The sequence below is a fragment of the Thermobia domestica genome, chromosome 16 (genome assembly GCF_964235325.1).
Source record: "Thermobia domestica chromosome 16, izTheDome1.hap1.1, whole genome shotgun sequence".
Lineage (NCBI taxonomy): Eukaryota > Metazoa > Arthropoda > Insecta > Zygentoma > Lepismatidae > Thermobia > Thermobia domestica.
This window is the reverse complement of record NC_137469.1, coordinates 179311668-179328887: the sequence shown is the minus strand read 5'-3', so window position 1 is coordinate 179328887 and position 17220 is coordinate 179311668. Positions and strand designations below refer to the sequence as shown.

The window sequence follows — 17220 nt, the reverse complement described above, 5'->3', positions numbered from 1 at the left end:
TGAAACGTTGCCACGTTGGGTAGAAACAGATATGCGTTGTATTAGAAAATATGTGGAACGAACTTCACCGTTAACACAAGAAATACTTATTGCTACCTCTATAATAAATTCAAGGCATCTTGCATGTCAAGCACCACTAATCTCAAAAGCAATAGGAGAGAAAACACAATTTTCGAGAAAGTTGTTGTACTTTCTTCTTTTCTCAGCTTCTCTGAGATTAGCTACAGCATTTATTACAGATAGAGGAAAACTTGAATGAGTGTATGTATCAGCGCATGTAAAGTCCCATAATAGACATTTACCTCTCATCCTTGAAACCATTGTCATGCCATTCGGTCGCTTTCCATCCGACAGACAGCAACCAGAATGTTCCCTTGTTAAAGGAATTCCAGCAGTGTTAAAGGCTCGTAGTATTATATCATTAACGTTGGAGTGTCGGGCGTATCTACCAGCGCTCTTCATGCATGAAAGGCCATGCGTGCCACGTTGGAAAACTTGATCTCTGCAAGCTGGACACCGATGAGACTTACAAACAACTAAACCTAAACGTAAGACAACAAGAATTCGAAAGGTTTCATTTGATAAATGAAGATCTAAAGGCGGGGAAGGCATTGTCATCAACAATGTACCCGCTTTGGGAGATGAGGTAGCAAGGAGCCTGGCTTTATCTTTCGGAACAACAACAGATTGTAACAGATAATTATGTGAATGAGATGCTATTGGTGTATACGAAGATGATTGATAATACCTTTTGCTAATTTCTGGAAGGTTTTTGTCTACTAGTTTGCCCACCTATTAGAGCCTTCCTGAACTGTGCCATCTGGGTCCAAACAATAATCCTGTGAAGGAGAGATTCGATTACACGAAGAGATCCGTGGTAAGACGCTAAGAATGTAGGAATCGCCATATCCACAGCTCGTAGAATGCCAAGGCCACCCAAGCCAACAGGTAAATATGCTTACATCCAAGAGTCGTCATTTAAGGAGCAGTTCAGAATTGATTCAAGGCCAGTGTTCAGGATCATATATTCTTCCAGCAGAAAAGTCTCGTGCCAAGATGGAAAACATCGCAAAAAATAGGTTAAGCGAGGGATTGATAAAGATGCATGTAAATGGAAAAAGGGTGAATGGGTTGAAATTAAGGAAAGTCGAGACAAGAACAATTCCAAATTAGATATTTTATTCAATAGTATGTTGGTGAGTGCTTGTGAGGTGAGAGCAGCACCTAGAAGGCAAGCATTTTGCGTGGTTAGAGGGCGTACGCCTGGTGTAACCTCATCAAATCTTCTAAAGATTTTGTCGAATGTTGTTTCCTCTGATTCAAGACAACCAACCTCGCATTTAAAAAAGTTAAGACCGAAACCAAGAAGAGATGCCTTCTTATTTATTTATATTAAGGGTGTAAGAACCACCTCGGGTTCGCCGTCTGTATAAGGTATTGTTGAAATTTGCTGTTTCATTTTAGAATTTTATATTATAACTTTTTTATTTTTTAATTGAAACATAATATTTTATTTATATTTTTAAAAATTATTCTTTCGTTTATTTAAATAGCACAAAATTTCTTGGTAGCATAAAAAGGTACAACATTTTAAACTCATTAAAATGGTTTTTCTTTACTTATTTAAATAAATCATTTTTTAGTTAAGGACATTAACTATCTATAAATAAGAACATATTTGTCAATTTTCTTTTACAGAAAGAAAATGATATGAGAAAACAACAAATTCTGAATAATTAGTTATAAAAGGAAAACATCTTGTAATAATTTGCCAGGAGAGTTTTATTGTTACATATTAAAAATTAAAAATTATATAAAAAGCAACAATTAAAATTTTATACCAATAATATAATATTTTTTTATCAACAATGGTGGATGGAGTCGGTTCACGAAGATAACAATCCAGAATTGTGTTTGCGCAGCATAGCGGGTGACCAGCAGAGGCTTGATCAAAGTTACGATGACGTAAATAATCTAATCTCCAATGATGCTTGCTGCTAGGAGAGTCAAAATATAGAGGAAGTTTCTGACATTCGAAGCGTGTCAGTTACAAACAACGATGAATTAGATAATTTTTCATACGATGAAAAATATGTATCCTACCCTCATTGTGAAAAACATCTGGCCAATCAAAGAGGACTTGCTATCCACATTAGCAAAAGTCACCAAACTCTCCGTAAAAAAAAAAAAAAAAAAAAGCCTTCCATATCAAAATGGAAGACATCTCTAAATTATAATCCTTCTTCATCAAATGGAATTGAATGCGATAATCACAGCAAAAAAACATCTGATCTCCGACTTTTGCAACCTAATAGCTGAACTAAAATCCTCCGTTCCTGTAATAAGAAGAGTCCCAAGAGGTGCTCGGTTATCTGTAGCTACCTCTCTCTATGATGCCATCCGTCGTATTGTAAACAGAAACGACCTAGACGCATGGATGGATCTGTTATTATTCCCGTATGCAGTACTCAATGTTCCGTCACAATCAGATCAAGTTAAAAACTTAACGACTTGGGTCAAGCAACGAGTTTGCGAATGGGATGATTCTCACCGAGATGCGTTACCCCATGATTATTCCAAAAAATACAAACGAAAATCTCAACATTCTTCTGACTCAACATCCTTTAACACCAAAAGAGTCGAAAACAAACTCAACGATGGAGACATAAGAGGTGCAGTCAGATTACTAATTTCTGAAGATGATATCACCACACCTAATGCATCTGTTTTAGAAGCACTTAAAGAGAAGCATCCTTTCACATTCAGACACCTTTTCGTTACCAGACCCTCCTAAAGATCACCCTAATATACCAAGAGTTTCAGTTTCTGAATTACGATACGCTGTAAACTCCTTTCCATCTGGATCAGCTGGAGGTATTGATGGTCTCCATCGCTCGATTCTTAAGGATCTACTTTTACATCATGAGTCAGATTCAAAAGAAAGATTAACTACGATGATTCTAGAATTACTTTATTTAATCCTTTCAGGTAATGTACCTCAGGAAATAAGACCAATCCTTTTGGAGCATCACTTATTGCGCTCAATAAGAAGAGCGGTGGAATTCGAACAATTGCAGTGGGGAACATTTGGAAAAGGATATCAGCAAAAGTTATATGTTCCAGAATTAAAGAATCCGTCTTAAGTTTCCTTTACCCGAACTAATTGGGAGTATGCGTTCCTAATGGAGCCGAAGCCGCAGCACACGCAGCTCGCATTTACTTTACTACTCCCCATTCACAACAAAAGGCTTTTCTGAAATTAGACTTTCGTAACGCTTTTAATGAACTGAACCGAGACGCTATGCTACTCACAATTAAAACTAATTTTTCATCGATTTAACACTATGTATATCAATGTTATGCGCAACCAAGTAACCTATTTCTAGGTGATAAGATTATACTCTCGCAACGTGGAGTACAACAAGGCGATCCTCTAGGTCCCGCTTTATTAGCCATGACAATTCAGTCCATAGTGTCTAGGATTAAAACTGAATTAAATATCTGGTACTTAGATGATGGCACTATAGCAGGAGATCCTGACACAGTTATAAGTGAACTACACAATATTCGAGCTATGGCAGCAGACATCGGACTACACTTAAATTTTTTGAAGTGTGAAGTAGGATTTTAGGAATTTCGCAAGATCAAATGGAAGTGTTATATTCACAATTTAAAAATTCAGCACCGGGAATACAACTTATCACAACCTCGTCAGCCTTTCTACTTGGTGCAGTCCTTTCACTTGAGGCAACACGTAATTTGTTTGTCGAGAAAACTAAAAAGTTAGATTTTTCTTGTCACGTCTGGCCCTAGTCTCCGCACATTCAACTTTTTATCTCCTTCGTGCGTCGTTCTCCACACCAAAAATAATCTATTTTTTACGCTGTTCTACTTTTTGCGTGAAGTCGATTTACTAGAGAAGTTTGAGCGTTTTGAAATGTGGACTGGAATCGTTACTCAACTGTAACCTAAATAGCAACGCATGGATACAGGCCTCCCTTCCAGTTGATTCTGGAGGTCTTGGTATTCGTCGGGTTGTAGATTTGGCTTATTCTTCATTTTTAGCGTCGTTCTATGATCCCTGGCATACCATTGAGATACTCCTCAACCAACTGAATGAGCCTAACATAGAATCCGATGTCCAAGACTGTATATCTGACTGGTCTAACCTAGTTGGTTTAAGCCCTCCTGAAATAACGGACAGAAGTTCGCAATCAATTTGGGACAAGTCAATCATCAAATTATATCAATCAGTGTTATTACAAGAAGCAGACAGTCAAGAGGATAAGGCTAGACTTCTCGCCTCCTCATCAGCAATTTCAGGTGCTTGGCTACAGGCATTACCTTCACACACCTTAGGACTGCACCTTCCAAACGAAAGTTTTCGTATTGCAGTTGCACTTCGCCTAGGAGTAGACATCTGTGAATCACACAACTGCTCTAAATGTGGTGCATCAGTCAATCAGAATGGTCTACACGGTTTGTCTTGTAAAAGTAGCTCCGGAAGACATGTGAGGCATTCGAACGTGAATGACATTATCTGGAGAGCACTCACATCGGCGGAAGTTCCATCTGTTCGTGAACCTGTAGGGTGTAACAGATCTCATGGCACAAGACCAGATGGCATGACGCTGGTACCATGGAAGAGGGGAAGGATTCTTCTCTGGGATTTCACCTGCTCTGACACTTTCGCGTCATCTAATCTCACTCTTTCTTCATCTCGGGAAGGAGCTATTGCAGCCCGCAGAGAATGCAAGAAAAGAAGAAAATATAAAGATCTGCTCAATAGATACATGTTCGTGCCCTTAGCCATTGAATCGAGTGGCATTTGGGGCCTCGAAGGGCTCAATTTCATCAAAGAAGTAGGCCAACGTATAGCACACCTTACTGGTGATAAACGGGCTACTACTTTTCTGATACAACGTATCAGCATAGCAGTTCAGCGAGGAAATGTGGCTTCCATTTTAGCTACATTACCTCCTGGAAAATTATTACAAGAAGTTTTCCTTTTATAACTGACTGTTCAGAATTTACTGTTTATCTTTTTGTATATATATATATATAAAAAACTTTATATTATGATATTTGTTACCTACATTAATATGAGCAAATATATACCAATTAAAGTCTGATTAAGATAACGTTACGTTATTGAAACTGTTACGTCTTATTTTAACTTAATAATGAATTAGATCCTGTAGTTAGAAAAAATATTAATTATTTAAGTAATAATTCCAGAGTAAACATGGATGGAGTTACATGAGTCTCTTATTAAATACGAATATTTATAAATTTGCATATTAAACTCAAAATAAATCTTTAAACATTTTAATCGTATGGTTGCAGAAACACAAAACCAAATAAAACAAGCACCATCTCTCATCGGGAAATAATACGAAGAAAACAAATGAATATCTTGAAATAAAGTAAATATGTTACGTCAGCTTTTGAAATACAAATTGAAACTGTATTAATGCATCCTTCTCTATCTGAAACTCTTTTGATGTTTTACATGTCTCCCAATAACATGTAATGAAGTTGGCCGTCGATATTATAGCGACTTGTTTACTACTTAACTTCAAACTTTTACTCAATATATCTTTAGCTAACTACAAATCTATACTATAGTTCAAATAATAACATGTCGTCTAAATTTTCTGAACATTTGAAAATATCTATTAAACATAAGAGTTTCTTGAATTTGTTGTTAAACTCACATATGTTTCAAATTGTAAGTTAACAATTATTTTTGCTGTCAAATTTACGAGGGTCATATAGATTGAAGAGGCAAAATTGCCGTCATTCGATTTTCGTTTGTACGGGAGAAAAATTACGGATGTAGTGTGTTCCTGGCCAGTATAGTAATCATGTCAACGTATTCGCGTTTCCGTATTACAGTTTGTATCTAGCCAGTGGTCGCTGTTAACTTAAGGTACGTGTGACATACCACCTTAGAAAATGTTTACACATGTAGAACAGCGTATTTTCAACAAGTCTTAGGTAGCACGAGGTCGAAATGCACGTCAGATATACACAGAATAACGGAAGGATTATGTTGACAGTGATCTGCCTTATTGAATGATTAGAAAATGGGCTGCGGCGTTCGAGACGAGGCGCCAAGCAGCACAAGTTGGTGAAAGTCGGACTCAAATGACTAGAGATCAACATCATGTGGAAGCGCTGCAAACGTTGCTCAAAAATGATCGAAGATGAACGAGAGATGAACTAGGTGATGAATTAAATATTTCATCTGCGTCAGTGTACCATACAGTAACAATGTGTGAGATTGCAGCTAAATGACTCCCGGATGTCCTTACAGTGGTGGGAAAGTGGTATCGTTAGGAATGTGTAAACTTACGCTTTGAACGTTAGGTTAGTAAAATGTGTGATTTTCTGCACCTAATTATTGTGATTTACAAACATTGGACAGATCCTACGAACTGAAATTGAAACACCAGTTAAGTAAATGGCACCACAAGACAACCACATGATCGGGAAATCTCAAACAAGAGTACGAAAATGCTAAGGCCATGCTGATAATGTTCTATGATTACGAAGGTCAACAAATGCTACATGCCATGCCTATTGTCACTATTTGAGGCGAGCATAGCGATGCAAGTGACCACATCTCCTTTAGTGTTACCACTTTTGTTTCACGACAACACTAGATGTTATAATGTCATTGAAGTATAGACTCTCTTCGAGAATGGGATTGAAAGGTATTAGAATACCCACCACACTATCGAGTTATAATACCCTGCTGTTTTAATTTGTTCCAAAAATAAAACAATCACTTTGGATACGTCGTCTCCGTGACATTCCCAGCATTATTAGTGTCTTAGTGTGCTCTCTGGAAACTCTCTAACAGATGGGGCTCTAAACATTATTCAGCGTTTACTAGATATCTGCAAACATGTTCACCAGACAGTAGGATATACATTGAGGGAATGTATCCATGTTTACGTAGGTATCATATTTAATTTTCATTTCTCAGAATCTTATACTTCCTCTTCAATTTAGATAATCCTCGTCTTATAGTATTTTCTTAATAAAACACAGATGAAAACTCCCAAGAAGACAAAGATGCAAGTTCTGAAAATGAGGTTGTGCTTAGTACCTTCTTTAACATGTTACATTAATTTCTACATACTTAAACAAAGACTTCAATACACTGAAATATTTCAATAGAGTTGAAGTGAAACGTCTTTCTGGAAGTACAGAGGCTTATCCGTTTCCATCCAAACACACTTCAGACAGCAAAACCTAGCAAAGCAAATTTTTTTGAGCAACAAAACTGCATGCACGCCTGCATCAATCTCTAAGCTCTTGTATAGCAGTGTAGTGCAGTTATAGAGAGTAAAATACCGCCGAAAAATGTCTCTTTCACACGCAAACTTCAGCATTACCTGCATAGTACAATGTGTTGCAATAATTGCTTTTGATGGAACGAGTCATCATTAGTGTTATATAAATAATTAAAGGTTATGCACAGCAGGCTCCTTCACAACCAATACTATGTATTATCAATGAAATTGCATCCAGAGATGGCGTCACTGAAACTTACAAGACACATATTAAAGAATATCCGGAACATGGCGGTCTGTGAATTAACCCTGTGGTGTAATACGAACCAAAAAAAGCAAGTAAAAAAGGCTGTATGAGCACCACGCAACTGGTGACTGCTGGAAATTTGTTGTGACAATGAAAAAAGCATGGATCTACCTAAGTGACTCTACAGAAGTTCGGATAATCAGTTATAGAGGTTTCATGTAAAAGGTCGATGTAACTTAGTGTGCCAACGCAAAGAAAGCTTTTTGAAAGATTTTATGGTTGTTATTTGATTTTGCTAGAGGAAAGCCTAAACTATCATTTTTGTTTTCATATTATCGAGAACATGTCTTATTTTATTTTTATTTCTCAGAATCTTATACTTCCTCTTCAATTTAGATAATCCTCGTCTTATAGTATTTTCTTAATAAAACACAGATGAAAACTCCCAAGAAGACAAAGATGCAAGTTCTGAAAATGAGGTCCCAATTTACATGGACAAAATACTAGCGTTGTGTGACAACGAAATTGCACCAGGAAAAGCTTCAAGTCACATAGCCAAAATATCTCTCTGGCCTCCCACCACTGCACGGCAACTGCAACGGCATCTATGCTATACCGTTCGAGGATATCCACCTTAAAAGTCTAGATGGTACTGTGCGTTTGTACTTATCGAACCGAACGGCAATATTCATTACGTTAAGTTTACATAGTAAATTCCGTTTGGAAAGTTTGTAAGCGGAAGTGGAACAATAAATCCTAGTATTGCTGTAACGAAGTCAGCTGAGTGGAATGTGTGATGACGTGCAGTGGTCTATACTGATGGCCATCACATCGGATGATCAATGGTGATGATATGGAATATTTTCGGTAAGCAAACTTCAATTTGTACAGATGATAACGAATCAGCCTCTGTATTCATTCCACTAATTCTTTCACTATAATTAACTTTAATTTTTTCCTTAGTCAGAAGGAATAACAGTGGCACTTAGAAGTAACTTTTTCATTTCCATTTCTAGCTTTTATTTATAATAACATGTTTACTGATTGTAAACCAAGAAAAATTATTTTTTGATTTCTTTTAGTAAATGTAAGATTAAGAAAGTATCAGAAATATTTTTTGCTATAATTACCTTCTGTTTCCAAATGACTGTCTCCCTCTGTTTGTTGTTCAGTGGTGGCAATTATCTTGTCTTCATTGTCTGTGTTAACACTCTCAACCTCTAGGTGCATGCTTTCTTTGTTTTCTTCCTTAGGTCTAGATTGGGATTCTCCAAGACCTTGGCGGATTTTCTTTCGTTTCTTATCGTTTAGAGAGCTAAGTTCTTCATCATTTCCATCTGCTGGTGGAACTTTATTTTTAATTAACAGTTTCTTCACTTTTACTCTCTTTGGCTCTTTTACTTCACTTACCTGATTATTTTTAGTATTTTTTGGCCTTGTTTTATTATTTTCTTGATCCTCAGAGCTTGATGTCCGTATTGTGTCGGTTTTCGTCAAATTCTGATTTTTATTTTTATCTTGATTATATTTATTTCTTCGTTTTGGGTTGATTTTACCCATTCTCAAACCAACGACGTTCTTTTCAGCTTTCCCACTTTCTTGTATATTTGAAGGTTTTATTTCTTCACTATTAATCCTTGTAAATTTTTCTTGACCTTGGTTAGAACGAATTCCATTAATATTAACTTGTATCACTTCATTTGGTTCTTCAAGATCACGTTCTTGGTTTCCATTGTCTTCATGTGTATCGACATCTCCACTATCTCCATCATCCTGATTTCCACTAGGTAACTGTATGTTCACTTGCACATTAACTGGCTTAATTTTCTGTGGGTCGTTGTTTATATCTTCCTTTTTATTTGGTTGTTCATTATTTATATTGCTAACTTCCTTTGATCGTGCAGAGTTTTCGTTTTTTGGAACTCTATTACTATTCAGTGATGTTCGTGCTTTCTGTCGTAGTCGACCGTTCTTTCTATACGTATTGTTCTTGTTTGCTTTATTTTTATTTTTATTTTTTGCCTGTAATCCATCTCTCGCATGAATCTGATTTTGTTTACTACTATTTTGATTGACATTTTTACCTTTGGCATCTTGCTCAGAATCAGTTCCGTTTTGTTTCAGATTGTTTTCATCTGGTTTTTCAGTACTGGATTGTTTCTTACCTTCACTGTCTTTATCCTCATTCTCTCCACCTGGCTTAGTATCATTTTTTTGCACCTGCTTTGTATTGTTGCTATTAGGTTTCGCAGTAGTACTAACATTTTCTTTGTGCTTTTCCTCATTGTCTTTAGTATCATTTTTGTTCTTTAGTGGTTGTACCGTTTTGTTATTACCTTCCTTTGGTTTCTCAGTAGTTGACGCATTATCTGGCTTCTTCTCTTTATTTGTGTTGTTTGCTTTCCCTTGATCTTTGTCATTTTTTCCACTTTTTGTATCATTTTTCTTTGCTGGCGGTTGTTCGGTTTTGTCATTGTTCTGAGGCTTTTCAGTAGTCGACGCATTTTGTGGTTTTACTGTTTTCCCATTGTTCTCTTTTCCTTTTGATTTGTCTCCGTCTTCATCATTGGAGCCTTGTTTTCCATTTTCAGGTGTTTTTCCAATTTTGCCATTATTCTGATCTGGTTTTCCATTGTCTCCCTTTCCTTTAGGTTTATCTTTGTTTCCATTGTTTGGATTTTGGTTAGTACTATTTTTCTTATCTGGTTCCTTTTTATTTTTTCCACTGTTTTCATTCGGATTTTCAGTACTTCCCTTTGCATCCGGCTTTTCTTCATTATCATCTTCAAATGGATTTCGCGTGGAATCTTCTTCGCTTTCTTTTCCTTTTGATTTATCTCCATTTTCATCGTTGGAACCTTTTCCTCCATTTTCTGGTGTTTGATGTTTCTTGTCATTATTCTGATCTGGTTTTCCATCGTCTGCCTTTCCATTAGGTTTATCTTTGTTTCCATTGTTTGGGTTTTGGTTAGTGCTATTTTTCTTATCTGGTTCCTTTTTATTTCTCCCACTCTTTTCATTCGGCTTTTCAGTACTTCCCTTTGCATCCGGTTTGTCTTCATTATCATCTTCAAATGGATTTCGCGTGGAATCTTCTTCGCTTTCTTTTCCTTTTGATTTATCTCCATTTTCATCGTTGGAACCTTTTCCTCCATTTTCTGGTGTTTGATGTTTCTTGTCATTATTCTGATCTGGTTTTCCATCGTCTGCCTTTCCATTAGGTTTATCTTTGTTTCCATTATTTGGATTTTGGTTAGTGCTATTTTTCTTATCTGGTTCCTTTTTATTTCTTCCACTCTTTTCATTCGGCTTTTCAGTACTTCCCTTTGCATCCGGTTTGTCTTCATTATCATCTTCAAATGGATTTCGCGTGGAATCTTCTTCGCTTTCTTTTCCTTTTGATTTATCTCCATTTTCATCGTTGGAACCTTTTCCTCCATTTTCTGGTGTTTGATGTTTCTTGTCATTATTCTGATCTGGTTTTCCATCGTCTGCCTTTCCATTAGGTTTATCTTTGTTTCCATTGTTTGGGTTTTGGTTAGTGCTATTTTTCTTATCTGGTTCCTTTTTATTTCTTCCACTCTTTTCATTCGGCTTTTCAGTACTTCCCTTTGCATCCGGTTTGTCTTCATTATCATCTTCAAATGGATTTCGCGTGGAATCTTCTTCGCTTTCTTTTCCTTTTGATTTATCTCCATTTTCATCGTTGGAACCTTTTCCTCCATTTTCTGGTGTTTGATGTTTCTTGTCATTATTCTGATCTGGTTTTCCATCGTCTGCCTTTCCATTAGGTTTATCTTTGTTTCCATTGTTTGGGTTTTGGTTAGTGCTTTTTTTCTTATCTGGTTCCTTTTTATTTCTTCCACTCTTTTCATTCGGCTTTTCAGTACTTCCCTTTGCATCCGGTTTGTCTTCATTATCATCTTCAAATGGATTTCGCGTGGAATCTTCTTCGCTTTCTTTTCCTTTTGATTTATCTCCATTTTCATCGTTGGAACCTTTTCCTCCATTTTCTGGTGTTTGATGTTTCTTGTCATTATTCTGATCTGGTTTTCCATTGTCTTCCTTTCCATTAGGTTTATCTTTGTTTCCATTGTTTGGGTTTTGCTTAGTATTATTTTTCTTATCTGTTTCCTTTTTATTTTTTCCATTGTTTTCATTTTGCTTTTCAGTACTTTCCTCTGAATCTGATTCTTCTTCAGTATCATTTTCAATCGGGTTTCGTGTGGAATCTTCTTCGTTTCTTGTTTCTTTTGATTTATCCCCATTTCCATCGTTGGAAACTTGCTCCCAATTTTCTGGTGCTTGATATTTCTTATCATGTTTCTGATCTGGTTTTCCACTGTTTCCTTTTTCTTTAGGTTTATGTTTGATTTCATTTTTTGGGGTTTGCTTAGTATTATTTTTCTTATCTGGTTTCTTTTTATGTTTTCCACTGTTTTTATTCGGCTCTTCAGTATTTTCTTTTGCATTCAGTTGTTCTTCATTATCATCTTCAAACGGATTTCGCATGGAAGTTCCTTCGTTTCCTTCTTCTTTTGTTTTATCTCCATTCCCAGCATTGGAAACTTTTCTCCTATTTTTTGGTGTTTGACCTTTCTTATTATTATTCTGGTTTGGTTTTCCATTGTTCTTTCCTTTTGGTTTACCTTTGATTTCATTGTTTGGGTTTTGCTTATTATTTTTCTTATCTGTTTCCTTTCCATTATTTTCATCAGAGTTTTCAGGGCTTTCTTCTGAATTTGATTCTTCTTCATTCTCATTTTCAAATGGATTTTGCATGGAAATGGAAACAATTTCCTCTGGAAACTGACCATCCTTCCCACTGTTGCTTGTTTTCTCTTGCTGTTGCCCTTTGTTGCCACTGATCTGGCGAGGTTTCCCATTGTTTTGTATGTTATTTGATTCTCCTTTATTATTATTGCTATTCCCTGGAAATCGTCCATTTTGATTTCCTTGTTTCTGTGCTTAAATTTTAAGTAGTAAATAGATTATTATTACTATTTCATTGTTACAGTTTATGCAGTATAACAAAATACATTATATGAAGCATGTCTGCAAAAACTTTATCTTGCAGATACATGGAACTATGTTTTACAACAAATTTTGTTTACTCAAAAGTCAAAATAAAATCTGGATTATTGTTCATGTACTACTTCTACATTGTGTATTGTATTTGTACTTAAATAGGAATTTTTATTGGTAATTTCTTTATTCCAATAGAAAGAAGAACTATTAACTACACGGAAAAAGACCATGGGAGTTTTTCATAACAAGAATGTTTCCATACATACGCAGATAATATTTATGCTTATGTCTAACTTATGGCGTTATAACTTATGGCAGACAACATTGTGTTCATGCGCTTTCTTGCAGTTCACCTAGTTTCTTTCATTTATTTCATCACTTCTACCATTATCGTTCATTTATTATCGCCTCCTTAAGTATGAATGTGAACCGTTAAACTAAATATCTTACACTTAAGTGCCAAAAATCATGGAATCCCTACGTAAATAACTTTTACATTCTTCTCGAGCACGGCGAAGTGCAGCAACTCTACCTGGTATGGAAGCGTCAAGTTAATGGTGGTTCGCTGATAGGATGTGCAACCGTGAAGCCTCGATTGTCGTCCAAAATTCGGTGCTTACTACAGGTGGAGAACCCTGTGTATGGATGGTCCGTTTAATGATTTTATACATGTGGTACATAGGGTTCATATCCGGAGATCTACGGGACCAAATCATGCGTTTGAAGTGACCAGAAAACTCCTCAAATCAGTTACGCATCATTGCAGCACGGTAAGATCATTCATTTTCATCCGATTCCCGATTCAAGCTTACTAGAGAACTCAAATCGTGCCATGTAAACACATCTCAAACCAATACGGAGCTGCCATTACCTATTAGAGTGCCTTGTTACAACTTGTGTTCATGGTCTCATGGGGCTTGCCTCATATACATACCCTAACCATCCACGAGTACCAACTAGAAACGTGACTCGTGTGTCCATGCTACATGTTGCCGATCATTTAAGGCCTATTCTATTTGTTCCGAAGTTCATGTGAGTTGCCACTGATGATGGTCAGCGGTTGGTAGTGGCACTCGTTTCAGTCTGCAGCTGTGATACCTCATCGAGATCAAATTACTCTGCATTGAGATCTGAGACACATTGCTTGCCCACTGCATTGACTGTTGCAGTCAGTTCACACACTGTCACCTAGATGCCCTCAATAGTGGTCATTCAGTATATGTGGACAAACACTACTTTGTTGTGGATAGGTCGTAATGCCTTCCACCCTTGACACTGTGAAGTAAGAAATATTCAATATCCAAAATCGAATGCCTTATTCGTCTACCACTGACTATTATTCCGTGCCAAAAGACCGATAATTCCTGTCGTTTTGTCACAAATGTCGGTTTCACTGAAGTTACAAAAGCCCTATTGACAGCATTGAAACTACCTCGTGCTGTTCGACCGGTTTTCCGTGATGTTCTCTCGTTGTCGACTAGTTCTCTACCGCTATCCCACGAGTTTTGGCAGTTAAGTGTGTTTAATATTATTCCCAGGCATGTTTTTTTCTCTTTGGTGATATTTAACATATTACTCGTGAGTTAATGATATCTAAAAATGGTCAGAACTTACATGATGACAGTAATTACAATAGTTAACAATTAAAAATGTATCTTAAGCAAAAGTGATTGTTCTTTACTAAATCAGCCATGCTGATCACGAAAATGACCAACGAAATCACCAATTATGTCTAGAGTCTAGTTTGTAAAATATGGGAATAAAGGTTTCACCTTAATGTAAGTTGCATCCTTACCAAAATATTGGACTGTGAATCCAAACCTTTTCAAGTAATTGACTAGTTATACCTCTTTGGAACTCTAACAAATATGAATTTTCAAATGACATATTAAAGTTGACGACACTACATGAATTATGTACTGTATGGAAGTACTGAACGTGCCTCGACATGCAGACTAAGAAAAATGACCAATAGAAATTTCAAAAGATAGTTTTTCACATAATACATTGCAGTGTTGCAAAATATTCACAAAACATGTAGATTGTGTTACACCTTCATCCTTGCCTTTTAATTTGGTACCACATTTATTTCGACTTCATTTTTACTTCAGAAACAAGACAATTTTTTGTGGTAAGGAAATGCCAAACATCAAAGCTTTATCGTGTTTGACTTTTCGAAATTTCCTGCGAAAATCCGCGAATGGGAAATAGCATGATGTTGTCACTGCACAAAATATACTTCGTATATTGTTATTGTATGTTTGTACTATTTTTAGCCTGGTTCCTATTGTTAGTCACTAACGAGGAAAGGAACGAGGGGCAGATCGTACATTCTGTTGTGCATCGAACAGCGAAGAGGAATGTTTTTTGTTATGCCCAGCTATGTTCGTTGGGTGTGTGGTTAAAGACGAATTTTTAGAACCACTTCGTACGTAATGCAACTGTTTACGTAGTTTAATTCATGTAAAGTGAGTATAAAGTGAGGGTGATCAATATGCCTCAGAAATGATTAAAGTCTGTTGAGAATATTTGTTATATTTGCGGACAGGTAACTTTGAAATCACGTAAGTGAACTATAATGCCACTGATTATAAGACACGGGCTGTATTTGAGTTGCCAAATAAGAGAGCGGAACAAGCCCTGGACTCCTCACGTAAGTTGCATAACTTGTGCCTCGAATCTCCGTTCATTGTTAAATCATAACAGATCCTGTATAGGCTTTCATATTCCGTGATCGGAAGAGAACTATAAAGCCACTGAATTCATGGTTACTTTTACATGACAACTCAAATAACTCACGGCATTTCAAAGAAAAAGTAAGCTTTGACATATCCTGATATATCATCAGGAATGAATCCAGTGTGTCTCACAAAGCCGAAATTCCTGTCCCAACCCATCTCAGTCTTATATATTAAATGTTGAGAGCGGAAGAAATTCTAGTACTATTCCATCACCATCTAAATAGAGTACATCAGAAGAACCTGAAATTCAGTGCAATAAGAAGAGTACACAGCAACATAAAGTAACAGCATGTGTTGGATGATCTATAATTATCTGGAAATAAAGTGGATCTATTGGCTTCTAGATTGTAGTAGTAGAATTCCTTTAACCGGTCACTACATATACCTACGCTTTGTTACCGCGATACTCCATTACTTCTGTTTCTCAAAAGTGAAAATTACTTGGTATTTTGCAGTAATATGAAAAGTTTTGTGACAACTCAGAAAATTGTTTGCGAAGTTGATTGTTGGAGACTGTTTATACATTCATTAGTCAAATCTAATGGCTGTTTTACTAAATACTGTCATCTTATTTCCTTCAATTTCAATTTGTTATGTAACTTAAATGAGGGCGATATTTGGTATCGCCTTCCCGTTAACACAACATTTAGGAAGATATTTATGTGTCTGGTGTGTGTGTGTGGGGGGGGGGGGAATTATGTGCTACAGTGAAATTTATAGTCATGCCGGCGGTAGTTCAGTTCCAGAAGGCCCACCTCTACATAATTGGTCTAAATGAAGTAGCCAGACGAAGAGTATTCTGGAAGAAGGCAGCAGTTCTCCAGTAGCTAAATTGGCGAAAATGATAATGATTGGTATAGCAACTTGGACATTAGTCCCAGGTATGACCAGAGTGACTTTAAGGACTGCGATAGTGCAGGGCGGGACGAAACGGGAAAGCACCGTTCTATTTTCCCCTACTTTGGTAACAGAAGAATGACAACATTTGTACAATGGTCTTTCGCAGGTCAAAACATAGTTCCGGAGGTAAAATACCCCCTTCGCCCTCATTTAGATCTCCAGAAATCGATACTGGACGAAATAGTAACAATCTGAGGAAGACCACTAGAGTAAAGAAGACAAGCAAAAGCAAAATACTTAGGATCAGGACATAGAAAATACGTACCATGTTACAGGGAGGGAAATTAAAAATCCTAGAGAAGAAATGAAACAAAATAAATTACACTTGGTGAAGTTAAATGGGAAGTTAATGGGAACCTAATATAGAATTGATATAGGATGTTTTACTCACGTAATGAAAGGGGCGATTATAATGGTATGGAAATAATACTTGATAAGGGTTTAAAAGAGAAATTGGTGAAAATAGAATTTGTTTATGACATAGTTATGACGTTAAGGCTTCAAGGAAAAAAAGAAATATCTTATAGTAATACAGATATACACATCGACCGTTTAGGAGACAACTCAAGAAGTAGAGGAAAATTATGAGAAACTAGAAGAAATTTTAGACTGGAAGGAGAGGGTTACTTGCGTAATCGGAGTGGGAGATTTTAATGCAGTTGAAGGAGAAAGGCAGGAAGGTAGCATCATAAACACATATGATTTACGCGAAAGAAATGAAATGGCATAGAGACTAGTCGATTTCTGTAGGCAGAATTCCCTAGTAATTGTGAACACTTGTTTCATTCAGTAAAGAGAAAGATATATATGGAAATTTTCAATAGGTAACCGAAGACATCAAATAGACTATGTTATGATACAGAACAGGTATCTGAATAACTCGAAAAACGCGGTGACCTTCCCTGAGTTCAACATTTTCTTTAATCATAACGTTGTGAAGGCCGAACTGGATATTACACTGAAAAATGTAGCCAGAAGAAAAGTAGGCAACAGAAAGTTG

General features: G+C 36.5%; 1 protein-coding gene across 1 annotated transcript in view; it reads right to left on the bottom strand.

Annotated features, from left to right (window-relative positions):
* The window catches only part of LOC145672699 (uncharacterized), a 104032-nt gene extending 91503 nt beyond the window's left edge, over positions 1 to 12529 (bottom strand). The window contains exons 1-2 of the mRNA XM_081741868.1: positions 8682 to 12529; positions 303 to 668 (exon numbers count right to left, since the gene is read on the bottom strand). Of these exons, the coding sequence (XP_081597994.1) occupies positions 303 to 668; positions 8682 to 12333 (4018 nt within the window). The 5' untranslated portion in view covers positions 12334 to 12529. The remainder of the gene's footprint in view (positions 1 to 302; positions 669 to 8681) is intronic.
* Positions 12530 to 17220: the final 4691 nt, after the last annotated feature.